The 23,374-nt window shown below is 42.9% G+C and overlaps 1 protein-coding gene across 2 annotated transcripts in view; it reads right to left on the reverse strand.

Annotated features, from left to right (window-relative positions):
• Positions 1 to 2,283: 2,283 nt before the first annotated feature.
• The window catches only part of LOC123519810, a 31,333-nt gene continuing 10,242 nt past the window's right edge, over positions 2,284 to 23,374 (reverse strand). Inside the window, exon 4 of one of the 2 annotated variants that reach the window (XR_006679097.1) lies at positions 2,284 to 2,302. Coding sequence is in view for 1 of the 2 variants with exons in the window: in XM_045281327.1 (XP_045137262.1) it covers positions 7,620 to 7,810 (191 nt within the window). In the remaining variant the exon portion in view is untranslated. Of the gene's footprint in view, positions 2,303 to 7,604; positions 7,811 to 23,374 lie in introns of those variants that run through there. The other variant, XM_045281327.1, reaches the window with a different exon arrangement.

Consider the following 23,374-nt stretch of genomic DNA (forward strand, 5'->3'; position numbering starts at 1 on the left):
TTGAAACGTGCCAACCCTGCTACAGCTGGCCCTTCACATCTGCTTCCGACAGTGCAGACGACATCGTCTTATCCTCGTCTGCCCACTCAGCGGAAGATGAGTAAGGGCTGAAATCCCTACTGTCCCTTAGCCTCGGGAGGGACATCATCTGATAGAATACATGGCGATTGAAAGGTAAATAAAAACATTGTTTATTTCTTTTGCACAGTACAGGCAACCCCCGTTTAACGAAGGTTCACACAACGAAATTTCGCTATAACGAAGGTTTCATTTTACTACCATCTGCTCGTTTAACGAACACCAAACTCGCTTTAACAAAGTTTTATCCAGGTAATTTTTTTCCAAATTTGAAAGCCCCACTGTATCATGCAAGCTGACAGGCTTTTGAATACATCAGGAGCTGCTGGTACTAAGGCCTGCCTCAGGAGAAATCCTGAGACACCTGTAGAATAAAGATCAAGATCAAGCCTCTCATGGACAACACAGGCTCTGCCGATACAAAGGCCTGACTCAGAAGAAATTCTGTGTCACCTGTAGCATCAAGATCAAGATCAAGATCACCACTCACTGCCCAGTCAAAACATAACAGCGTCACCAGCAGCTCATCTTCATTAGTTCAACTTACCACCAAAACACCCTGCAATGTGGCCTAACGTTCCTAAGAAGACCAGGAAGTATCTTACTCTCGAAGTGAAGCTAGGTATTATTCACAGACAAGAGAAAGGCCAGAAAACTAATAACATTGCTTCCCACCATGGCTTGACTACATCTACTGTCTACTATTTTCAAGCCAAGAGACTCTATTAAGAAGGCTAGTGAGACCTCATCTTCCTTGCAAGCTAAAAGAACTACCAGAACTCGTGACTCTACAATGGATAAAATGGAAAGCCTTGTGGAAATGTGGTACATAAGTTTTGTATGCAGTACCATGATGCGCACTTTGTTTACATTCCACAGGTTGCTGGTTAGTGTATTTCCCGTTTCACTTTCCTTCCCTTCATAAAGTTAAGATCATCAACATTATAAAGTTACGTACATACATACATTAGTGTACATTATAATGACTTAAATTAAACTATTTAAATGTTTAACTTCATAATTTTTACTTTCATTAAACCTTTTACTGTACTATGATGCACTCTCACTTTGCTTACTCTCAATGGAAGTTCAAATAAGGGGTTAAACTTGTTATAATCGGTTCGCTTAACGAAGTTTCGCTTAACGAAGAGTTTTTTAGGAACGTAACCCCTTCGTTAAAGGGTGTTGCCTGTACTTTACATTTTTTTTTTTTAATGATTATTTTCATGTATTTTCGTTTCTGTAGAGGTGACTTTTGACATGTTGGAACGCATTCCCTATTAGTACATGTTACAATGGGTTTGGCATACGGTAATTTCGATTTGCAGTAAGGTTTTCAGGAACGCATATGTACCGTATAACGAGGACTTACTGTACAGTAAGTCCTCCTTATACAGTACTTCATTATCCGGTAAATTCACAGTTACGGTGCTTGGTAATTACTACCCTCGATTTTATTTATGGTAAGGAAAATTCAGATACGGTATGTGCTCGTATTTTGTTTACACTGCACCATAGCGCCACCACGCTGCACTGCTACAACAATAATCAGCTAGCAGTCTTCCTGCGTTTCCCACTGAACACAAGTGAAATCCTATCGGTGTGTTTTTTGTGGATATTATGAGTAAGGGCTGAAATCCATACTGTCCCTCAGCCTCGGGAGGGACATCATCTGATAGAATACGTGGCGAGTGAAAGGTAAATAAAAACATTTTCTGTTTATTTCTTTTGTGCAGTACTTTAATTTTTTTTTATATGGCTATTTTCAAGTCTGTAGGGGTGACTTTCAACGTGCTGGAACACATCCTCTATTATTATATGTTATAATGGGTTCGATATACGGTAATTTCGATTTGCGGTAAGGTTTTCAGGAACATATGTACAGTATAACGAGGACTTACTGTATTCATAACATACACAACCAAATATACCAAACATATACTAGTGCAGACACATACAAACTCATACTTCCCATGCACCATGAAGGACTGGAACAGACTTCCTCATTGCATTTTAAACAACAGTACAAGAGACACATTCTTTAAACAAACATACAATCATTTACCCCAACAACACTTCAACACTAACAGACACACTTGGCTCACTTCTCTCCCTTCCACACTCAGATTCCTTCCCCCACTAACAGGGCTGTCAGATGTCCCAGTTCAAATGAGGCTGCACTTGTAATTGAAAAGGCCAGAGAAAAAACGCCAACCTTATTTTACTGTAATATAGATCATAATGGTGAGAGAGAGAGAGAGAGAGAGAGAGAGAGAGAGAGAGAGAGAGAGAGAGAGAGAGAGAGAGAGAGAGAGAGAAACTATTAGACTTAATAATGACAAAGATCACAAATTAGCTTGATAGAGCCAATACTCTATATCTTACTATATTTTGCAAAATCAAGTTTATTATGTATACTAAGTGATGACCTATATGGATCATGGCTTGAATGTTGTCTTGCTAAAAATGTACTTGCAGCATTTCATCAAAATTCTGTCTGTCACAAGTCTTGACACCTGACGACAAACTGAAACGGTGAACATGAGAAGGGCTTACCACTGCCATCATGATCTGGGATGTGATTTACACATACATATACTAAACCTATACTAAACCACTATAAAACACAAATAGTATATGTGTGAAGTTTGCATGATATGTATAAGGATAGTTTTTAAACCCATTTTCTTGCAATGACTAACAATACACTTATTTTTTGGAAGGACAATACTTAATATATGTAAGCTCTCCTGTCCAGTATAAAAGGCCAAGAAAAGGCCTAAATGTTTGGCTTCTAAAACTAAATTTTTGAAGGCTTCCTCTTAAAAGGCCAAATTGGCCTTTTAATGCCAAACTTGGCAACTCTACCCACCAATCAACCAAAATATATGCATTTTATACACTAAATGTGATGTCCTGCACATTATGAATCAGAATCAGAAACAGAATGTACTAACTCTTTAAGTTACTCCTGGCAGGGTATACTAATAACTATTTTTGGAGAGAGAGAGAGAGAGAGAGAGAGAGAGAGAGAGAGAGAGAGAGAGAGAGAGAGAGAGAGAGACTAGGAGGGGCATTTCTTTAATGTTTATTGGCATTCTTATGCTGATTTTTTGTATGTAATTATTTATAACAAGGCTATATCTTATGTTTAAGGGCACACAAAAATTCATGTATTAAGTAATATGTATGATAAAAAAAAAAATCATGCTAAATTTAATGCTATAAAAAAAAAAAAAAAAAAAAAAAAAGGTAGATGTGAACTCTCAATGATACTTATATAGTTTGCTACAGCAATGAATGATATTTATCATATGTAGAGAGGAACCACTCTGCTATAATAGTGTTTCAGTTAAAAGGCCATAAGTACCTATTGGACCTGCGTACGTATATGTAATGAACACAGCAGAAAATAGGTACACACTGATTTTAGATCTATTTTACTGAACAATGAATAATATTTTTACAATATTTTTACAATTACTTTGTACCACATAAAACTACAACCATTCCTGCAAAATATGAGACTAGGCAGGACATGATTCTGAAATTTGTGGGCAGAGTACAATTATAGTAAGGAATTTTCCATGTTTTTTTGCATAACTATTGGACACTACCCTATCTTGTGTTTTTAGCCCTTTTGTTGAATAAATTTGTTTTGTCTATCCTCATACTAGACTGGTGCCTCACAATAATGGACACTTCAGGGGTGAAGGGGTATATGCTACTGCGAATTGTCCGTTACAGAGAGTGGTTTGTCTGTGAGACCCTTAACCACCCTCTTTATTTGCCTTTTTCAGTAATTTATTCTTTCAATATCACAAAAAATCTTTTTTTGAACATTTAGACCATCTTATCCAATACTCAATTCTGAAACAAAAAGAATCAATTACTATCTAAGAGGTATACAGTAGTTTTAAAATTTTGTCTTACCTAGAATAGATGAATTAAAGATGTAGCTTCCCTTCCTAATCTCTCTCACCTCTTTACTCTGTCTTTTATTTTTTTCTCTTCCTTCATTCCAATATAAATTCATAAGTTTCTGAAATTATTTCCAAAATAATTTTTAACTTATATTTCTCATAACCTTTGAGGTAAAAATCTGTTTCTGAAATTATTTCCAAAATCATTTTTAACTTATATTTCTCATAACCTATGAGGTAAAAATCTAAGTGTGCTCTAGAGAAAAGTCATTCTCCATTCTAAATGTGGCATTTGAGCAAGGAAGTGCAACCAAGTCCCAAGAACAAGTCTTCTACACGCACTTTACATATGCAGCTTTGCTATGGACTATTGTCCTGCTGCAATCTGGCCATATGGCCACCTTCACAGCTAATCTAAGGCAACATGAACAAGTATTTCTAGCTTTTAGGGAAAGGAGAGAGAGAGAGAGAGAGAGAGAGAGAGAGAGAGAGAGAGAGAGAGAGAGAGAGAGAGAGAGAGACATTGGAGAAGCAAGTGTATCATTGAGAGAGAGAGAGAGAGAGAGAGAGAGAGAGAGAGAGAGAGAGAGAGAGAGAGAGAGAGAGAGAGAGAGAGAGAGAGAGAGAGAGACATTGGAGAAGCAAGTGTATCATTACTTTCTGCCAGCGCTTAGGACACAATTTGGTTATCATGTCATCTACATAGAAGAACACCAAGTCTACTTCATACTAAATAATGCTCAGTTAAAAGAAAGAAATTAAATTATAAATCTCCAAAGACTGATAAATGAAGACAAAACTCAAATTGATTGGGGATTTTTATTTGTTTTTGTTGCATGCACTTCCATCAACCCAGTCTCTCTCTCTCTCTCTCTCTCTCTCTCTCTCTCAGTGTGGCATTGTCATTATCCCCGCTTGCCCAACAACATTCAAATAAAAATGCATCATCAGCAATTCCCACTGCCAGGCTGTGGGTCCCATTCACCATTAGTGTGACTCCATTGACCCCCACAGGGAAGCAGTTGCCGCTCTCCACCTTATTACAAGTTTTGTAATTCATAAACAAACAAAAACCAGTTACAATGGGTTCTAGCATGCAGAAGCAGATGAACACAGCACAGACACCATGCCGACCACACGCATCTGAACAGGTCGCAGAGAATAACTACAAAAGGAGTCGGAGACTGGCCTAAATGTATGTACAGGGGGGGAGGGGACCATAGGTTCTCCTGTCTCCAAATTATGTAAGTGCTGGATCATATATACAGAAAGAATAACAAGAGTGATGGAACAGAGTAGTGCTGCCATGCATATGGTTGAATCAAAACATACGCCATCCTGTGAAAACCAATGGTAGATTGAAACTCTGGTTGGTCTAAGGAAACTAACTTGATTTTACAGACAAGGATTTTTCTGGATTCAGGGACGAACAAGGTAATATGAGAAGGTTAATCAATGTAGAAAGGGAATTAAGGTATATAAAGAAGGTGATGTCGAATCTAATGGACAAACAGGACTGACTGATAACTGAAAACACAAACCTGAAATTGAGATTAGCAGAATGTGAGAAGGTCAGTGCAATAAATCAGGGATTGAAAGAGGAGATACAAGAAATAAAGAAACAAAATGACGTACTTAAGGCCACATGCCAAAATTATGAAAGCTCCTTAAGGAGCTTGCAGGTTAAAGTGCAGGACGGGATTGTAGACAGGGCAGAAGGTGGATTGGGTGATAAGCTGAAGGAACTACGAAATGAATGGAAGCAGGAGCAAGAAGAGGAAAAAGATAAATTCTCAGAGGTTGTAAATGTGGGTTATGTATTGTATTAATGCATATTACGTGTATGTGGCAACACTGTGTATTTCTCTGCGCATTCAGCTAGCGCGTGAGCCTGTGCTCCCGAGTCGCTACTGGCCGCCATTTCCTACCCTTTGTAGCTCTAAGGACAAGTAAAGAATCTACGTGTACTGCGTGTATGTCTGCCCCTTACTTAGGCATACACGCCCTCCATTATACATCCCGCAACCAACATGGCGCAGTGACGACACGTCTTGTCCCTGGAGACATCAGTTACGAGGTGAAAGAACTCATCCCAGTAGCCGGCGGCGCCATCACGTCCTCCCGCCACCAGCTGTGAGATTACTGACGTGTGCTACGTCTGTGTAGTGCGGACCCGTGGTGTTACGTGACAGTGCAGTGCAGTGCAGTGCAGTGCAGCGTGTGGCAGTGTATTACAGTGCAGTGTGCGGCGGTATAGTGCAGTGCAGTGCCCGTGAGTGTTTGCATCGAGGTGCCGCTTTTGTTTCAGGGGCTGGTTACGTCTCTTTGCCCTGAAACGAGCGCAGCGCGATACACCTCTACTCTCTGTCGAGTCCCGCAAGACACTGACTGCACTGCCATTACGAGAGGCGAGCGGCGTGCCGTGAGCCCGCGCATACCTCCTTGCTGCACCTCTCGCTGCCTGCCTGCCCAGCTGTCTTCCCGCCACACCACGCACACTGACACATTTGCTCTCACATCTACGAGTGATTCCTCGGCATGGCGTGGTCAAAACGACGTCCCAAGCCTCCCAGACGAGTTGAGAAGGAAGATGAGGGGACGCCGGGACAACCAGACAGCCTGTCACAGACGTTGGCTGGTGCTACCGCAGGTGCGGGTGAAGCGGCGGCCCCGGACACCGCCGCCCCACCTCCGCCCGCCACCCCACCCACCACCACCACTCCACCCAGGTCGCCACACCATGCACCTTCTCACACACCTGTCTACCCTGATTTCTCAGTATTCTTCCAATGGTTTGCTGACAGGGAGGCGGCCGCTCGACGTGAGATGGAGGAACAACGCCGGGAAGACAGAGCTGAGTTTCGTGCTCTGTTAACCAGCCTCACTTCTTCCCAGGGCGCCCGGTGCGGCTCCGACGAACCCCAGACGCTTGGGAGTCCTGGCGGTGCACAGAGCGGCTCCGGTACCCACCCACCTGTGCAGAAAGCAGCTGTCACACCTCCGCCGCCACTGTCACACGACGTGACGTACCAAGTGTTTCGTGAGTGGAGGAGACGTTGGGAGGACTACGCGACGATGATCGACCTGCCCAGCCTGACGCTGCCTAAACAGAGGATCCAGCTACGTATGTGCCTCACTCTGGAGACGCAGAGGGTGTTAGAGCACACATTACAGGTGTCGCCTACCTCTCTCAAGCCAGTTGATGAAGTGCTTGACATTCTCCAGGCTCATATACGTGACTCCAACAACGAGGCATTGCGTCGGCGAGCCTTCACTAGCTGTCGGCAGGCGAGAGGCGAGCCCTTCTCCGAGTTTCTCGTCCGACTGAAGAGCCTGGCGGAGGAATTCGACATCTGTAAGGCTCACCACCTGGACTGTGAAGAGGCCTGGATGAAGCACGGTATCCTGACAGGCGTCCACGACGAGGAATTGGTGACCAAGATTGTGTCCCTCGACGCCGCCTCTACTCTTGCTGACGTCATCAATGTATGCAGGGCCCACGAGGCGACGCGGTCAGCCGCCTCTGCCATACGTGCCTCACCTACAGTGTCTGCTGTCTCAACGTATAAACAGACGAAGAAAGCAGCACACAAACCTGGAGTCCCCCCTCGCCAACCTTCACCCACTCATCGGGCGCCTACCTCCTGCAGCAGCTGCGGCAGGCGAGACCACGGCCCGAAGGGCTGCCCAGCAACAGGTGTTACGTGCAGAGGTTGTGGGAAGACTGGCCACTACGCTTTGATGCCCAAGTGCCCAGCCAGGCAGTCTACGTGCACTGCTTGTAACCGTCTGGGGCACCTGGAGAAAGTCTGCAAGCAAACCAAGGCAAGGAGTAAGTCGCAGCGACCCGAGAAGCCGAAAGGGAAAGAGAGAAGACACTCCTCCATCCCTTGCCTACTACAACGCTGATGGGACGAAGATGTCTGCTGCCCTCGGTTCGCTCCAGGACACACTAGTCTACGGCGAGCTGTCTTGTACAGGCTGGATAGATGTGCAGGGTTCGTGGAACACCCCACTTCTGTCCCGTGAACACTGTCGTGCTTTGGGGATCGTGCCTCACGACTTCCCTGCTCAGATTTTCTCAGCACAAGGCAGTGTCGCCAGTGTAAGGGAGGCGACAAACGCTCCAGCTCCACGTTCCAACGTGCCTGCATTACCTCTTCTCAGCACCACTTCCCCAGACGCAGCGAAGGAGTACTTCTTGAGGGAGTACCAGGATGTCCTCCTGACAAAGGATTCCACACAGGATGCTCCACTCAAGCCGATGTCTGGACCGCCGATGAGGATCCACTTACGAGACGACGCCCAGCCGTTTGCTGTCCACACGCCGAGGCTTATTCCTTTGGCCTACAGGGACGCAGTGAAAGCTGAGCTGGACTCTATGGTGGCACGAGGCGTTATTGCTCCTGTTGGTGACGTCCCATCTTATTGGTGCCATCCGATGGTTGTTGTGCCGAAACCTGGTGGAGGTGTCAGGATCACTACGGACCTGAGTAAGTTGAACGCACAAGTATCTCGGCCTGCACACCCATCACCCACGCCTTTTGCAGCCATCCGGAGCGTCGATGCCAGGGCACGCTACTTCACCACGATTGACGCGTTGTGTGGATATTGGCAGATACCCTTGCATGAGGACGACCAGGCCCTGACTACGTTCATCACTCCATATGGGCGCTTCAAGTACCTCCGAGGTCCCATGGGTTTCGCAGCCACAGGCGACGCCTTCTGCCTCCGAGGAGACATCGCGCTACAGGGAGTGCCACAGTGTGTCAAAGTCGTGGATGACATTCTCGTGTACGACGAGGATTACTTCACACATCTACGCCACGTTAACGACATCTTGGCCAGATGCCGAGCCCATGGCATCACTTTAAATGCCAAGAAGTTTGTGCTGGCGGCTCCATCAGTGTCCTTCTGCGGCTACAGGCTCTCCCATGACGGCATCGCAGCAGACCCTGACAAGGTTCGGGCCATCACTGAGTTTGCTACGCCTGCTACGTTGACCGACCTTAGGTCCTTCATGGGCCTTGTCAACCAGCTCGCCAGCTTCTCGCCCGACCTCGCTGCCACTGCTGCGCCTCTACGCCCACTTTTGAGCCCCAAGAAGTCGTTTGTGTGGACGCCCGACCATGAGCAAGCCTTCCAACGTGTGAAGATGGCCTTGGCCAGCCCACCAGTCCTAGCTGCCTTTGACCCTGCTCTCCCTACGACTCTGCAGACCGATGCTTCCCGCCTGTATGGGCTGGGTTATGCCCTACTGCAGGACCACGGTGGTGGACAGCAGCGTCTCGTCCAGTGCGGCTCACGTTTCTTGACGGATACAGAGACCCGATATGCGACGATCGAGTTGGAGATGTTAGCTGTCGTATGGGCCATGGGGAAGACCAAGTTCTACCTCACAGGATTGCAACACTTTAACCTCGTCACCGATCATCGCCCTCTAGTTCCCATCCTAAACAGCTACTCCCTTGACGCTATAGAGAATCCACGTCTACAACGCCTCAAGGAGAAGATCGCCCGTACATCTTCACAGCTGTATGGCGCCCGGGCAAGGAGTTGTGTATCCCGGACGCTCTATCTCGCTCTCCTGTTGGCTACCCAACGCAGGCTGACGAAGTCCTTGGCACTGATACCGGCTTCCAAGTTAGGAGTATCGCTACACTACGTGCGATGGAGTCTCTTGCTCCGTTGGTGCCTCCTGATGTTGCAGAAGCACCTCCTGGCAGTGACCTTGCCCTTGAGGAGCTTCGTAAGGTGGCAACCGAGGACCCCGAGTACGTCCAGCTCCTTCATTTTGTGAAGAACGGATTCCCTATGGACAGGTACGCCCTCCCCAACGTGCTCCGCCCGTACTGGAAGTTACGGGAGGACCTCTACTGTGATGAGGATCTCGTCCTGTACGGTGCACGAGTGTTGGTGCCTACAGCTCTACGTCGCCGTGTCTTGGCCCGCCTGCACGACAGCCATCGTGGTGTCGAAGCCACCAAGCGCCGTGCTAGGCAGGCTGTGTTCTGGCCAGGCGTGGATGCAGACATTGCCAACACTGTTCGAGCATGTGAGCCGTGCCAGATTCTGCAGCCCAGTCAACAGCAAGAACCAAGACTCTGTGATGACAACCCAACTCGACCATTCGAGTCCATTTCTGCTGATTACTTCTCAGTTGCAGGAAGGCTTTCTTAGTCATTGCAGATCGTCTTTCCGGCTGGCCTGTCGTCGTGTCCTGTGGCGCTGATACGACGTCTGCTGCCACCATTCGCCATTTCCGCCGCCTCTTCAGGGACCTGGGTGTTCCTGTACGCCTGCGCACGGACGGTGGCCCACAGTTCGCCAGCCGGGAGTTTTCTACGTTCCTCGAGCGCTGGGGAGTCCGTCACGACACATCGACGCCCCATTACCCACAGTCTAACGGCCATGCCGAGTCTGCAGTGAAGGCCGTGAAGCACTTCATCCAGAAGGTGGCACCGTCTGGCAATATAGACTGTGAGGCGTTCGACAGGGGTCTCCTGGAGCTTCGGAACACCCCCAACCAGACGGGTCGCTCTCCAGCTCAAGTCCTGTATGGTCGCCCTTTACGCTCTTGCGTCCCCGCACATGCCAGCGCCTTCCAGAAACGGTGGCAGGCCAGGGACGAGTTGCGACCGTCGAGCTGCTGCCCGTCTCCGTGATGCCACAAGTCGCTACGATGCTCACGCTCGGCCTCTTCCACCCCTGCAGCGAGGTGACGTGGTTCGGATCCAGGACCCGACTACGCAGCGGTGGGACAAGGTTGGCACCATCATGGGCGTTGGCAGGTCACGGGATTACCTGCTCAAGATGCCCAGTGGCCGAGTGTGGTGGAGGAACAGGCGCTTCCTCCGCCCTGCTCCACCCTAAACGCTTCTTCTACGATGGAGGACGCCACTGCTCCCTTGGCGGCACCTGATACGGTGGTGCCCCGCAGGTCGCCACGACTCCAGGAGAAGGCGTCCGCAGCTGCAGTCGCTCGAGTCCCTGTAGACTTCTGAGCGCAGAAGGGGGAGATGTGGGTTATGTATTGTATTAATGCATATTACGTGTATGTGGCAACACTGTGTATTTCTCTGCGCATTCAGCTAGCGCGTGAGCCTGTGCTCCCGAGTCGCTACTGGCCGCCATTTCCTACCCTTTGTAGCTCTAAGGACAAGTAAAGAATCTACGTGTACTGCGTGTATGTCTGCCCCTTACTTAGGCATACACGCCCTCCATTATACATCCCGCAACCAACAGTAAAGGGACAAATTCAGGAGAACACGAAAGTCACAGTAATTGAAGTTATTAAAGAGAAAGAAGACCTGATGCGGGATGCAGTGGACAAGAAAAAAAGCTTCGTGATTTTTGGGATGAAGGAAAAGAAAAATCCAAATAAATTCACAAGAGAACGTGGAGAGAGAATTGGCCAAAACTGTTATAAAAAAAAGTACAAGACAGCACACAAGAATCAGACCAAGAGGTGGAGGAAGTGATCAGGCTAGGAAGATACAGTGAAGGGGGTAGGAGACCAATGAAGGTGTGAATGAGATCCCAAGTGGCTGTAGAGGAAATTATGGCTAGAAAAGGGAAGCTGGCCAATGATATTGAACACAAGAATACAGTGGTACCTCGATATACGAATTTAATTCATTTCATGATGATCATTGTATATCAAAAAAATTGTTTATCAAATCAATTTTTCCCATGGAAATTAATGGAAATAAAATTAATTAGTTCTAATGATACAAATTTACCACCCCGCAAAAAAATTAACATGCTTTAAATACCAACCTAATATAGATTTAATATAAGATAAAAACAGGCAATCCCCACTTAACGAATGGGTTACATTCCAAAAAAAAAAAAAAAAAAAAAAAAAAAAAAAAAACTCGTTAAACAAACCAATTATAACAAGTTTAACCCCTGACTTTAACCCGTACAGCATCAGAGACGTACGAGATACGTCAGCTACTCTGAGTGAACCAGGCGTCAGAGATGTATGAGATACGTCGGCGAACTTCCTAGTGTTTTCGGAGGTATTGCGTCCTCAAAACCTACCATTATACTGCCATCATGCACTGTAGACATTGCTCATGCTGCCTCCTCGTCCCTGCTAACATGAATGCTTCCTGTATTTATTTATTACATATCTGAACTTTAGCAGTTTCTGCTGCCTTTAGCTCGGTGTAGCGGGAAACTGACCCCTCAACTCCGCTAATATGAACGAAGCGTAATTTCCATTACTTACTCTTACCATTTCAGATGTTTTTGGTAACTGTTATATTGTGGTAGTGAAAACTTTGTATGACATAAATAAGAATTTTCCAATCGCTTTGTTATAAGGAAAAACAAGTACATATTACTCGGAAAATATTTGCACCACGAAAGGCAACACTCCATCACGATATCTCGTGTCTATTTTTAGCCACAAACACTTCTAAACAGCAAAACATGACATGTTTTTCTTTCAACTCAGGAACGATAGTATGCATGTGTCCAACTCGGGGATCGCCTGGCGAGAAACGAGGAAGTGAATAAACAAGTCACATAAGGCTTTGCTAAGTCGCTAACCTTAGCGCAAAACATCTCGCACCAATTAATACCACTTCCAGTCAGTTCTGGGAGGAATGACTGTCATTTTCATTTGTTTCACGTCATTTAAGAGTGGTTAAGAAAAAAAAAATAAATAAAAAAATAAAATAAATAAATCCATGATGTGGCCAGCACTGGCGAAATCACAAAGTCTCAGATCTTCTGACGCTGTACGGGTTAACTTCCATTGAGTGTAAACAAAGCAAGAGTGGATCATAGTACAGTAAAGGTTTAATGAAAGAAAAAATTATGAAGTTAAACATTTAAGCAGTTTAATTTAAGACCAAGTCATTACAGTATAATGTACACTAATGTATGTATGTAAGTAACTTTATAATCTTGATGATCTTAAATTTACGAAGGGAGGGAGAGTGGAGCACAAAAAACACTAGCTGGCAACCTGTGGAATATAAACATTCTACCGCACACAAAACTTATGTACCACATTTCCACAAGGCTTTCCATTTTATCCATTGCAGAGTCACGAGTTCAGGTGGTTCTTTAAGCTTGCAAGGAAGATATGGTCTCACCAGTCTTCTTAACAGAGTCTGCTGACTTGAAAATAGTAGACAGTAGATGGAGTCAAGATGGTGGTGAGCAATGCTATTAGTTTTCTCGCCTCTCTCGTGTCTGTGAATAATATCCAGCTTAACTTCAAGAGTAAGAGACTTCCTGGTCTTAGCAATGCTAGGCGACATTGCAGGGCGTTTTGATGGCATGTTGAGTGAAGGAAGACGAGCTGCTGCTGATGCAGTTAGGGGGAGTGAGTGGTGCGTGTTTTGTCCACGAGGCACTGGTGTATTCAAAAGCCTGTCAGCTTGCGTGATACAGCGGGGCTTTCAAACTTGGAAAAAAATTAAAGCGAGTTTGGTGTTCGTTAAACGAGCAGATGGTAGTAAAAGGAAACATTCGTTTTAATGAAATTTTGTTGTGTGAACCTTCGTTAAGCAGGGGTTGCCTGTACAATGTTTATTGTATACATGATATAAATGTACTACATTGCCCAAAATAACAACTTAACCTGTAAAACTCAGGACACGTTGATAGACGTTCATCATGCAAGACTCGGAACACGTCGATAGACGTTTAGACGTTTTTGTGCTATATTTTGACTATTTTCTTCCCGTTTTCTTTGCTTGTGAGCTGGCAACATTCATCAGGAGTAAACATATGCTATACACTACTGTGTCACCAACTCCCACAATGGATGGTGGGAGCGACAGTGATTTCATGGTGCCCGATTCTGCCATCTCTCCCGCGCTCTTTCTACACCTCGAGTCTCTCGCCATGTTGCGGGGAGACAACTTTTGAATGAGAGTGGTATCAGAACAGGAAGGAGAGAGAGAGAGAGAGAGAGAGAGAGAGAGAGAGAGAGAGAGAGAGAGAGAGAGAGAGAGAGAGAGAGAGGATACAAGGGGCCCGTTTTCTATTGTTCTAGCCAAGGCCGCTGGACCCGATTGGACGCAAGGACACAGACACCGATGATACCACCTCATTCAACCTGTGATATTTTGGTAACCATAGCATCTAGAGACTTCTGTTTTTTTTTTGCATTGTAAAGAGGAAGAGTTGCTTGTGGACAGAACACCATTTGTACTCACTCATTTATTGAATTCCCAAGTGTAATCAGTATGTGAATAAAGGCTATTTTGTGCGTTTCTCGCCAAACCTGCCAAGTTAGCGTGAGTGAAAACTCCCCACGTCCCTGAGTTTTAACCCTTTCCTTCTGGCAATCGTATATATATGATTGCATCAATGCGTCCGTAGCGACGGCGATCATACCCGTAATCAAGAATTTTCGCGCCTCAATTTTGAGCTCCAAGCGCGGTTTCTCGAGTCAGATGGTGAGTGGAAGTGTCTGGCATGTTTCCACATGTAGTGTTGTCACTATAGCTCTGGAAATTTAGCGGTAACTAAGCTATTTTTCCTTTCTCCGGGCAACACTTGGCAATCTCCAGCGACCCGCCGGGTAGAAAGCACCATGATAAGTGCGAAGAGACATCCTGATAAGAGCGAAGGATCTCAGATCATAACTCACCATGGAGCAGGACAGAACATATGTATTTAGCAGTGCTTCTGAGTTTGAAGACAGTGACAATGAATATTTAGAAGAAGAAACTGAAGAAAGCAAAGTCATTAGTGAGGACTCGGAAAGGGAAAAAAAAATTACCTATCATTCTTTTATATTAATTTTTTCATTATCTTCGATTTTATAATAAAATGGTAGAAGGTAACTTGTCAGAGAGAGAGAGAGAGAGAGAGAGAGAGAGAGAGAGAGAGAGAGAGAGAGAGAGAGAGAGAGAGAGAGAGATCAACTAACAGGTTGGCGCATGAAAGCGTGTGTAATTCACCTCGGTCGCCTGCTGGTCACCCAGCCAGTCTTCCCCATTACGTGTGCGTGTGTTTGAGAGAGAGAGAGAGAGAGAGAGAGAGAGAGAGAGAGAGAGAGAGAGAGAGAGAGAGAGAGAGAGAGAGAGAGAGAGAGAATGTTATTTGCCTCGGTCGCCTGCTGGTCACCCAGCCAGTCTTCCCCATTAGATGTGTATGTGTGTGTGTGTGTGTGTGTGTGTGTGTGTGTGTGTGTGTGTGTGTGTGTGTGAGAGAGAGAGAGAGAGAGAGAGAGAGAGAGAGAGAGAGAGAGAGAGAGAGAGAGAGAGAATGTTATTTGCCTGAAACTTGATATGAAAAGGGATGAAATCTCTCTCTCTCTCATTGGAGTTGTGTACAATTTCCCATCCAAGATGAGAGAGAGAGAGAGAGAGAGAGAGAGAGAGAGAGAGAGAGAGAGAGAGAGAGAGAGAGAGAGAGAGAGCGGTGTCATCGCTCTCCGGGCTGTTTCTGGAAGACGGATCTCACAGCAAGAGGAGGAGGAATCCTTGATAAGGCATAAACTGAACTTTCAGAGGTCACATCGAGCTACAAAGTACAGGCAAACCCCGTTTAACGAAGGTTCACACAACGAACGAAATTTCGCTACAACGAAGGTTTCGTTTTACTACCATCTGCTCGTTTAACGGACACCAAACTCGCTTTAACGAAGTTTTATCCAGGTAATTTTTTCCAAATTTGAAAGCCCCACCGTATCATGCAAGCTGACAGGCTTTTGAATACACCAGGAGCTGGTGGTACTAAGGCCTGCCTCAGGAGAAATCCTGAGACACCTGTAGAATATAGATCAAGATCAAGCCTCTCGTGGACAACACAGGCGCTACCGATACAAAGGCCTGACTCAGAAGAAATCCTGCGTCGCCTGTAGCATCAAGATCAAGATCAAGATCATGCCCACCACTCACTCCCTAGTCAAAACATAACAGCGTCACCAGCAGCTCATTTTCCCTAGTTCAACTTACCACCAAAATGCCCTGGAATGTGGCCTAACGTTCCTAAGAAGACCAGGAAGTGTCTTACTCTCGAAGTGAAGCTAGGTATTATTCACAGACACGAGAGGCCAGAAAACTAATAACATTGCTTGCCACCATCTTGACTCCATCAGCAAGTCAGCAGACTCTATTAAGAAGGCTGGTGAGACCGCATCTTCCTTGAAAGGTAAAAGAACAACCAGAACTCGTGACTCTACAATGGATAAAATGGAAAGCCTTGTGGAAATGTGGTACATAAATTTTGTATACGGTACCATGATGCACACTTTGTTTACATTAACCAGGTTGCCGGTTAGTGTATTTCCCGTTTCACTCTCCCTCGCTTCATAAAGTTAAGATCATCAACATTATAAAGTTACGTACATACATACAATAGTGTACATTATAATGACTTAAATTAAACTACCTAAATGTTTAACTTCATAATTTTTACTTTCATTAAACCTTTTACTGTACTATGATGCACTCTCGCTTTGCTTACTCTCAATTGAAGTTCAAATCAGGGGTTAAACTTGTTATAATCGGTTCACTTAACGAAGTGTTTTTTAGGAACGTAACCCCTTCGTTAAGCGGGGGTTGCCTGTACATCATTGTATTCAGAATAACAAAGAGAAAATAATTATTAGTATTCAAACAGTTTTCTGACAATTTCTAGATTTACCATTTTTAGCCGTCATAGCAAACGGGAAAATAGTTTAAGCGCCGGAAGGAAAGGGTTAAGGGTTAAACGTACATTCATACTTACCAACGCTCTAAGAGAACTTCGTATATGTAGTACGGAGGAGGAATTGGTGTGTTACTCATAACTTACTACTGGCACGCCACATGACCTGGAGTTTCTCTTTTAATACCTTTATGTGCTTTAAAGGCCCTGGAGTTTCATATCCACTGCACGACTTCTCTTAAGTTTCTTCTTTTCAGCCTCCTTATTTTTACTCTTGGGACCCATGGTCTTGAGTTCACAAAATTTAAGAAAAAATATACACTGCTGAGGAGCACAAAGGATGAACAACGATACACAACTCGAACTGAATGTTCGGGTGGACGCGCGTAGTCGAGCGATCGCTGCGCCACCTACCGATGGCTATTCGTATCTTAAAAATATCTTCGTATTTTGAGGCAAAAATTATGTGAAATTTTTCGTCGTATATAAAAAAACTCGTATTGGGGCATTTGTATCTCGAGGTATATGGATAAAAAGAGATATGAACTTAGAAGAGAGGGAAAAGGAGAAAGTGCTAAAAAGTAAAGCTAAGGAAAAAAAAATGAAAAGGACAGAGATAGAGAAGTAGTAGTTTTATTGGAGGGTTCTGGATATGAGACTAAAGAAGTGGTACCTAAGGAAGAAAGAGGAGGTCGTGGAGGAGGCAAGAAATTAAGAGTGACATACTAATATAGATGGGTTGTTATCAAGCATATTGGAAGTTAGGGATTATTTGAAAGAGAAAAAGCCGGATGTAATGTGCATCATTGAAACAAAACTGAGAAGAGGGATCCATGTCCATGTCAACTTTATAGAGGGATATAATACCTGGAGTAGAGATAGGAAGGATAAAAGAGGGAAGAGAAGTGCTAATAATAGTTTGTGATAATATATATGTGGAAGATGTGCAATATGGCGAGGACGAAGTGAAAGTAATGGGAGTAACAATCAAAACAAAAGATTTGAAGAAGAGAAAAATTATAGTTATAAATGTTCCACCAACGACTAATACATGGGGATCAGAAGAACATAAAGATATGCAAAGGGAGATGATAAAGTGCCTAGATAACATGATAAGAAGAGATAGAAAAATACTTTTATTTGGAGACTTAACTGTAAAAAAGTAAACTGGAGAGAGACGGAAGTAATGGATAATGCTGGGCAGTGGAGTGAGAAAGTGTTACAGTTGACTATGGTTAATGCAATGGACCAGTGGGTGGAGGAGTCAACAATGTACAGGGAAGAAGAACCATCGTTGCTTGACCTAGTTTTCACAAAGAAACCAGAGATCCCTCCAATCATATAATACCTTAGTCCAATGGGGAGAAGTGATCATGTGACATTAGAGATGAAAATTCAGGAAGAAGATGAGATAAGTTACAGAGAGGACTATAAAGGAAAGGGATTAAATTATGCAAGAGCAGATATTGAAAACTTAAGGATCTATTTTGCTGATATTCAGTGAAGTAATATTATGTACAGAAAGACAGTACAAGGGAAATATGACATATTCTTACAGAAATATAATGAAGGAGTGAAAAAGTTTGTACCTGTTTATAGAGTTCAGAAAAAATACATGCTTGATACAATGCTAGATGCAAACAAACAAAAAAAAAAAAAAAAGGCAAAAGATAAAGCATGGAAGAAACTCTTAAAGCAGGGAAATGACTATAACAGACAGCAGTACAAAGATGCTAGAAATTAATATATTAGAGTAAGGAGAGAGGAAGAAAGAAATTTTGACAAAGATGTAGTGAATAAAAAGCAAAGATGAACCCAAACTTTTCTACAAGTTTATAAACAGCAAAACAAAGAATAATGTAATAATTGAAAAAATAATTAAAGAAGGGAAAAACATCCCAAACAGAGAAGGATATGTGTGAAATAATGAATGAGAGCTTCAACAACGGTTTTCATTGCAGAAGATGATTTCACTGAACCTAATAGCACATGGCATTGCCAAGGATTACAGGATATTGCAGTGCACAAAAAGGATATTGGAAGATTATTGGATAAGTTAAAAATCAGAAAAACAATGGGGCCAGATGGTGTATCAGGCTGGGTATTAAAAGAATGTAAAGAGCAACTACTGGATCCAATTTGGGAAATAATTACAAGTTCAATAAATGAAGGGAAAGTTTCACTAGAATGGAAGAGAGCTAACATAATACTGATATCTAAAGGAGGAAAGGCAACTGAACCACTAAACTACAGATCAGTGTCACTTTACGAGTGTCTTGGGGAAGTTATGCGAAATAATTATCAAAGAAAAATGGGTTAAATTTCTAAGAGGAGCAAGTCATATCGAACAGACAATTTGGGTTCAGGACAGGGCGGTCATGTGTATCAAACTTATTAAGCTTATACTCAAGAGTTATTGCAGGACTTGAAAATAGAGATGGATGGGTAGACATAGTATACCTGGATATTAAAAAGGCTTTTGATAAAGTCCCTCATGGAAGACTACTTTGGAAACTAGAGAACATAAGAGGACTGCGAGGAACTTTGTTCGAATGGACAAGAGATTATTTGAAGGATAGGGAGATGAGAACTGTGATTAGAGATACAGTGTTCCCTCACTATTTCGCAGTTTTTATACATACTTGTAGATACGTTCTGCGGATTTTTCGCTATATCACGGGGTCTGTGGCGTCACTTACAAATACTGTACGTACAGTAATTCGGTAAGTTGGTGTGTAATAACAACGAAAATGTATGCCCCACACACACTACTTGCCAGCAGGTCTCTCTCTCTCTCAACTGTCAGAGCACACTCTTTGACCATTGTATCATTATAATATTTAATGAGGACCTCTCAATAACTAGACATCAGAAATTTACTTCTCAATAACTAGACATCAAAAATTTACTAATGTCTAAAAGGGGCAAAATTACCAGGAAAAAAAATAATGGTTTTCATTTATCACATACTATATATTATATACTACTGATAATTAAAATAGTCACGCACTGCACAACTTGGCATTGTGACCAATGTTGGCGCGGAACAGAGAGAGAATGGGAGAGAGAAAAGCATGTGAACACCTACCAGGCAGCTTGCTAACTGAACCAACGTCCCCGCTCTGACCACTTGTGAACCCGCTGATTTCACGGATGCTCATATTAGACCCATTTTGAATGCCTCGTAGGTCGACCTTCTATTCCATGGGCCTTGGTTGTATCTTGCCAGTCTCGTCCACGCTGCTGACTTTCGCATACTGTATCTTCTTGTTGTGTTCACGATAACTTTTTTTGTTTAAGTAGTGATTCGTTAAGCCCTTACAATGCCACCTAAGCCTTGTGCCCCTGCGAAAGCTTCCTCTAGTGAGCCCAAGAGGAAGAGGAAGATGATGACCATCAGTGAAAAAGTGAAACTTTTGCATATGATCAAAGAGGGCAGAAGAGGGTTAGTGTTACGCATCGTGTGTGTGTGTGTGTGTGTGTGTGTGTGTGTGTGTGTGTGTGTGTGTGTGTGTGTGTGTATTTACCTATTTGTGTATTACAGGGCCCGAGCTAAGCTCTATGTGTCGTGTCTCCTTGTCCATTCCTGTCATATCTCTCTTTCATCTGATTGACACACACCGCGTCAACGACATCACTACTCAGTTTATTCCACTTATCAATGCTACGATGCGGGAAACTGTATTTTCTCATGTCATTTAGACAGATGTCTTTTATTAGCTTTTTTCCATGTACTCGGAGATGATTACTTGTGGTCACTTTTATCAACTCTCTGTCCAGTATGTCAATCTTGTTCACCAATTAATACATAGTTATCATGTCTCCTCTTGTTCTTCTCTCTTCTAATGTGGTCAGCCCCAGCTTCCTCAGTCTTTCCTCATAGTCTAACTCCCTGAGTCCTGGTACCATCCTTGTTGCCAGCCTCTGTACCCTTTCTACCTTCTTCACATTTTTCTTCATATGCGGTGACCAGATGCAAGCTGCATATTCTAACTGGGGTCTTATTAAGGTACATAATATCTTCTTCATCAAGGTAGTGGAATGCAAGGCCAATATTTTGAAGCATGTTATATGTTTTCCAAAAAATCTTGTTAATGTGTTTCTCCGGTGACAAAGTGTTTTGCACGGTTACTCTAAGTCTTTCTCCTCATTGGTCTCTTTAATTTTCTCATCACCCAGCCTGTAATCCCAAGTTTGGTCTGTATCTACTTCTTCCCATTTTCATAACATGGGTCTTGTCTATATTAAATTCCATCTGCCACTCCTTACTCCACTCATATATTTTATCAAGATCTTCCTGTAACTTGTTACAATCTTCCACATTCTTTACTCTCTTCATAATTTTAGTATCATCCGCAAACATGTTCATGTAACTGTCAATTCCTACTGACATATCATTAACATAAATCAAAAACATGATGGGACCAAGCACTGCCCCTTGTGGAACTCCACTGGTTACCTTCTTCCACTCGGACTTCTTTCCTCTCACCACTGTTCTCATTTCTCTTACCATTAAGTAATTTTCCATTCACTTTGCTAGTTTATCATTTACTCCTCCAATCTTCTTTAGTTTCCACATCAGTCTATTGTGTGGTACTTTATCAAAGGCCTTTCTCATGTCCAGGTAGATAGCATCCACCCATCCCTCTCTATGTTGTAGTATGTCAGTCACTCTTGAATAAAAACAATAAATTGGATATGCACGATCTTCCTTTTCTGAAACCAAACTGTCTTTCACTCAGAATGTTTTCACTTTCTAGATACTCACTCCACTTAGCTTTAATTACTTCTTCACATACCTTGCACAATATACTAGTCAACGATACTGGTCTATAATTTAGCGGTTCCATTCTACTACCATTCTTATATATAGGCACAATGTCAGCTCTTTTCCACTCTTTCGGGACTAATCCTGTTCGTATGGAGGTTTCCACAATATCAAATACGGGGTTCTACAATTGATCCTTACATTCATTTAGCAACCTCCCAGATGATGTCCTGCATTTGCTTTATTTCTGTAGGTCTTCCTCCCATAAAATGCTCCTCCTTTGTAAACACTTCGCAAAAGTTGTCGTTCAAAATTTCAGCTATATCTCCAGCATCCTCATGTACTTCTTCCCCGTTTTTTACCTTTACTATTGCCTCCCTTATATTTAGTTTTCCATTTATGAATTTGTAAAACATTTTTGGGTCACTATCACAGTTTTCCACCACCCTCTGTTCATATTCCTTCTGTGCTGTTCTCCTTACTTCAACATATCTATTCCTTGCTGTTTTGTAAACTTCTCTTGATAATACATCACTGTTTTTCTTAAGTTTCTTCCATGCCTTTTCTTTGTTCTTTTTTGCTTCTTCACAATTTCTATTAAACCACTGTTTATTATTTAAAGTCCTCTTTCTGTAATATGGCACAAACTTTTTCACAGCAGAGTTATACAAATCCATAAATTTATCGTATTTCAATTGCATATCCCTTTCCCGGTATACCACGAACCAGTCAATTTCATTAAAAAACTCCCTTATATGGTTATAATTTGCCCTAATATAATTTAATTTTTCCTCCATGCGTTCCACAATCTTATTCGTGCTTAATTCCGTATCCAGCTCAAAGCTTAGGACATCAAGATCGCTTCTCCCCAAGGGACATTTATGTTCAATTTCCTCTTTTAGAGAGATTCCCCTGGTAAATACCAAATCCAACCTTGCTGCAACATCTTGTCCCCAGCACCTTGTTGGTGATCTCACCCACTATGTCATCAAGTTATTTGTTGCTACCTTTAACAATTACTCTGCCCACTCACCACCGTTCACCACTTCGTAGTCTTCACACACTATTTCTTTACAATTAAAGTCTCCAACTATCATCACTCTATCCTTTCTGATGAGTTCTTGCTTCATTCTGCCTAGAGTATTTCTCATCACCATTTGGTACTGTTCATATTCCCAAGCACTGGTTCTGGGTGGTATGTATACTGTTATAATATTAATGTCCCTCTTGCCATCTGTTATAAGCATACTTATCACTTCCTCATTTCTCTTACTATAGTTCACCTCCTTCACTATCAGATCTTCCTTAGTAAGAACCATTATACCACCACCTCCTTTATTTATTTATTATTTATTTATTTTTTTTTTGTGTGTGTGTGTGTGTGTGTGTGTGTCTGAGAGAGAGAGAGAGAGAGAGAGAGAGAGAGAGAGAGAGAGAGAGAGAGAGAGAGAGAGAGAGAGAGAGAGTAAATGTATAATTACTAGAGGTGCACCGGTACTTGGTTCCGGCCGGTTACTTCCGGCCGAACCTCAAATTAACAAGTTCCGTTCCGCCGGAACTGTCATGAAATAACCGCCGGAACCGAACCATAAAACAAATAATTGATCGACAAAATTTTCTTTGCACATGTATGTATATATATATATATATATATATATATATATATATATATATATATATATATATATATATATATATATATATATATATATATATATATAATATAATACTATTTTGTTTGGTACTGAATATGATTTCTAGTTCCGGTTCCGGCCGGAACTTGTTATAGTGGTTCCGGTGCATCCCTAATAATTACTGTATAAGGTTTTATAATTAAATAGATTTAAGTAAAATACTGTATATGTAAAGTAGTAAATGTATAATTACTGTATAAGGTTTTATAATTAAATAGATTTAAGTAAAATACTGTATATGTAAAATATAAATACTATTTACATATTTTAAACATTCTGGTACCCAC

The sequence above is a fragment of the Portunus trituberculatus genome, chromosome 46, assembly GCF_017591435.1.
Source record: "Portunus trituberculatus isolate SZX2019 chromosome 46, ASM1759143v1, whole genome shotgun sequence".
Taxonomy (NCBI): domain Eukaryota; kingdom Metazoa; phylum Arthropoda; class Malacostraca; order Decapoda; family Portunidae; genus Portunus; species Portunus trituberculatus.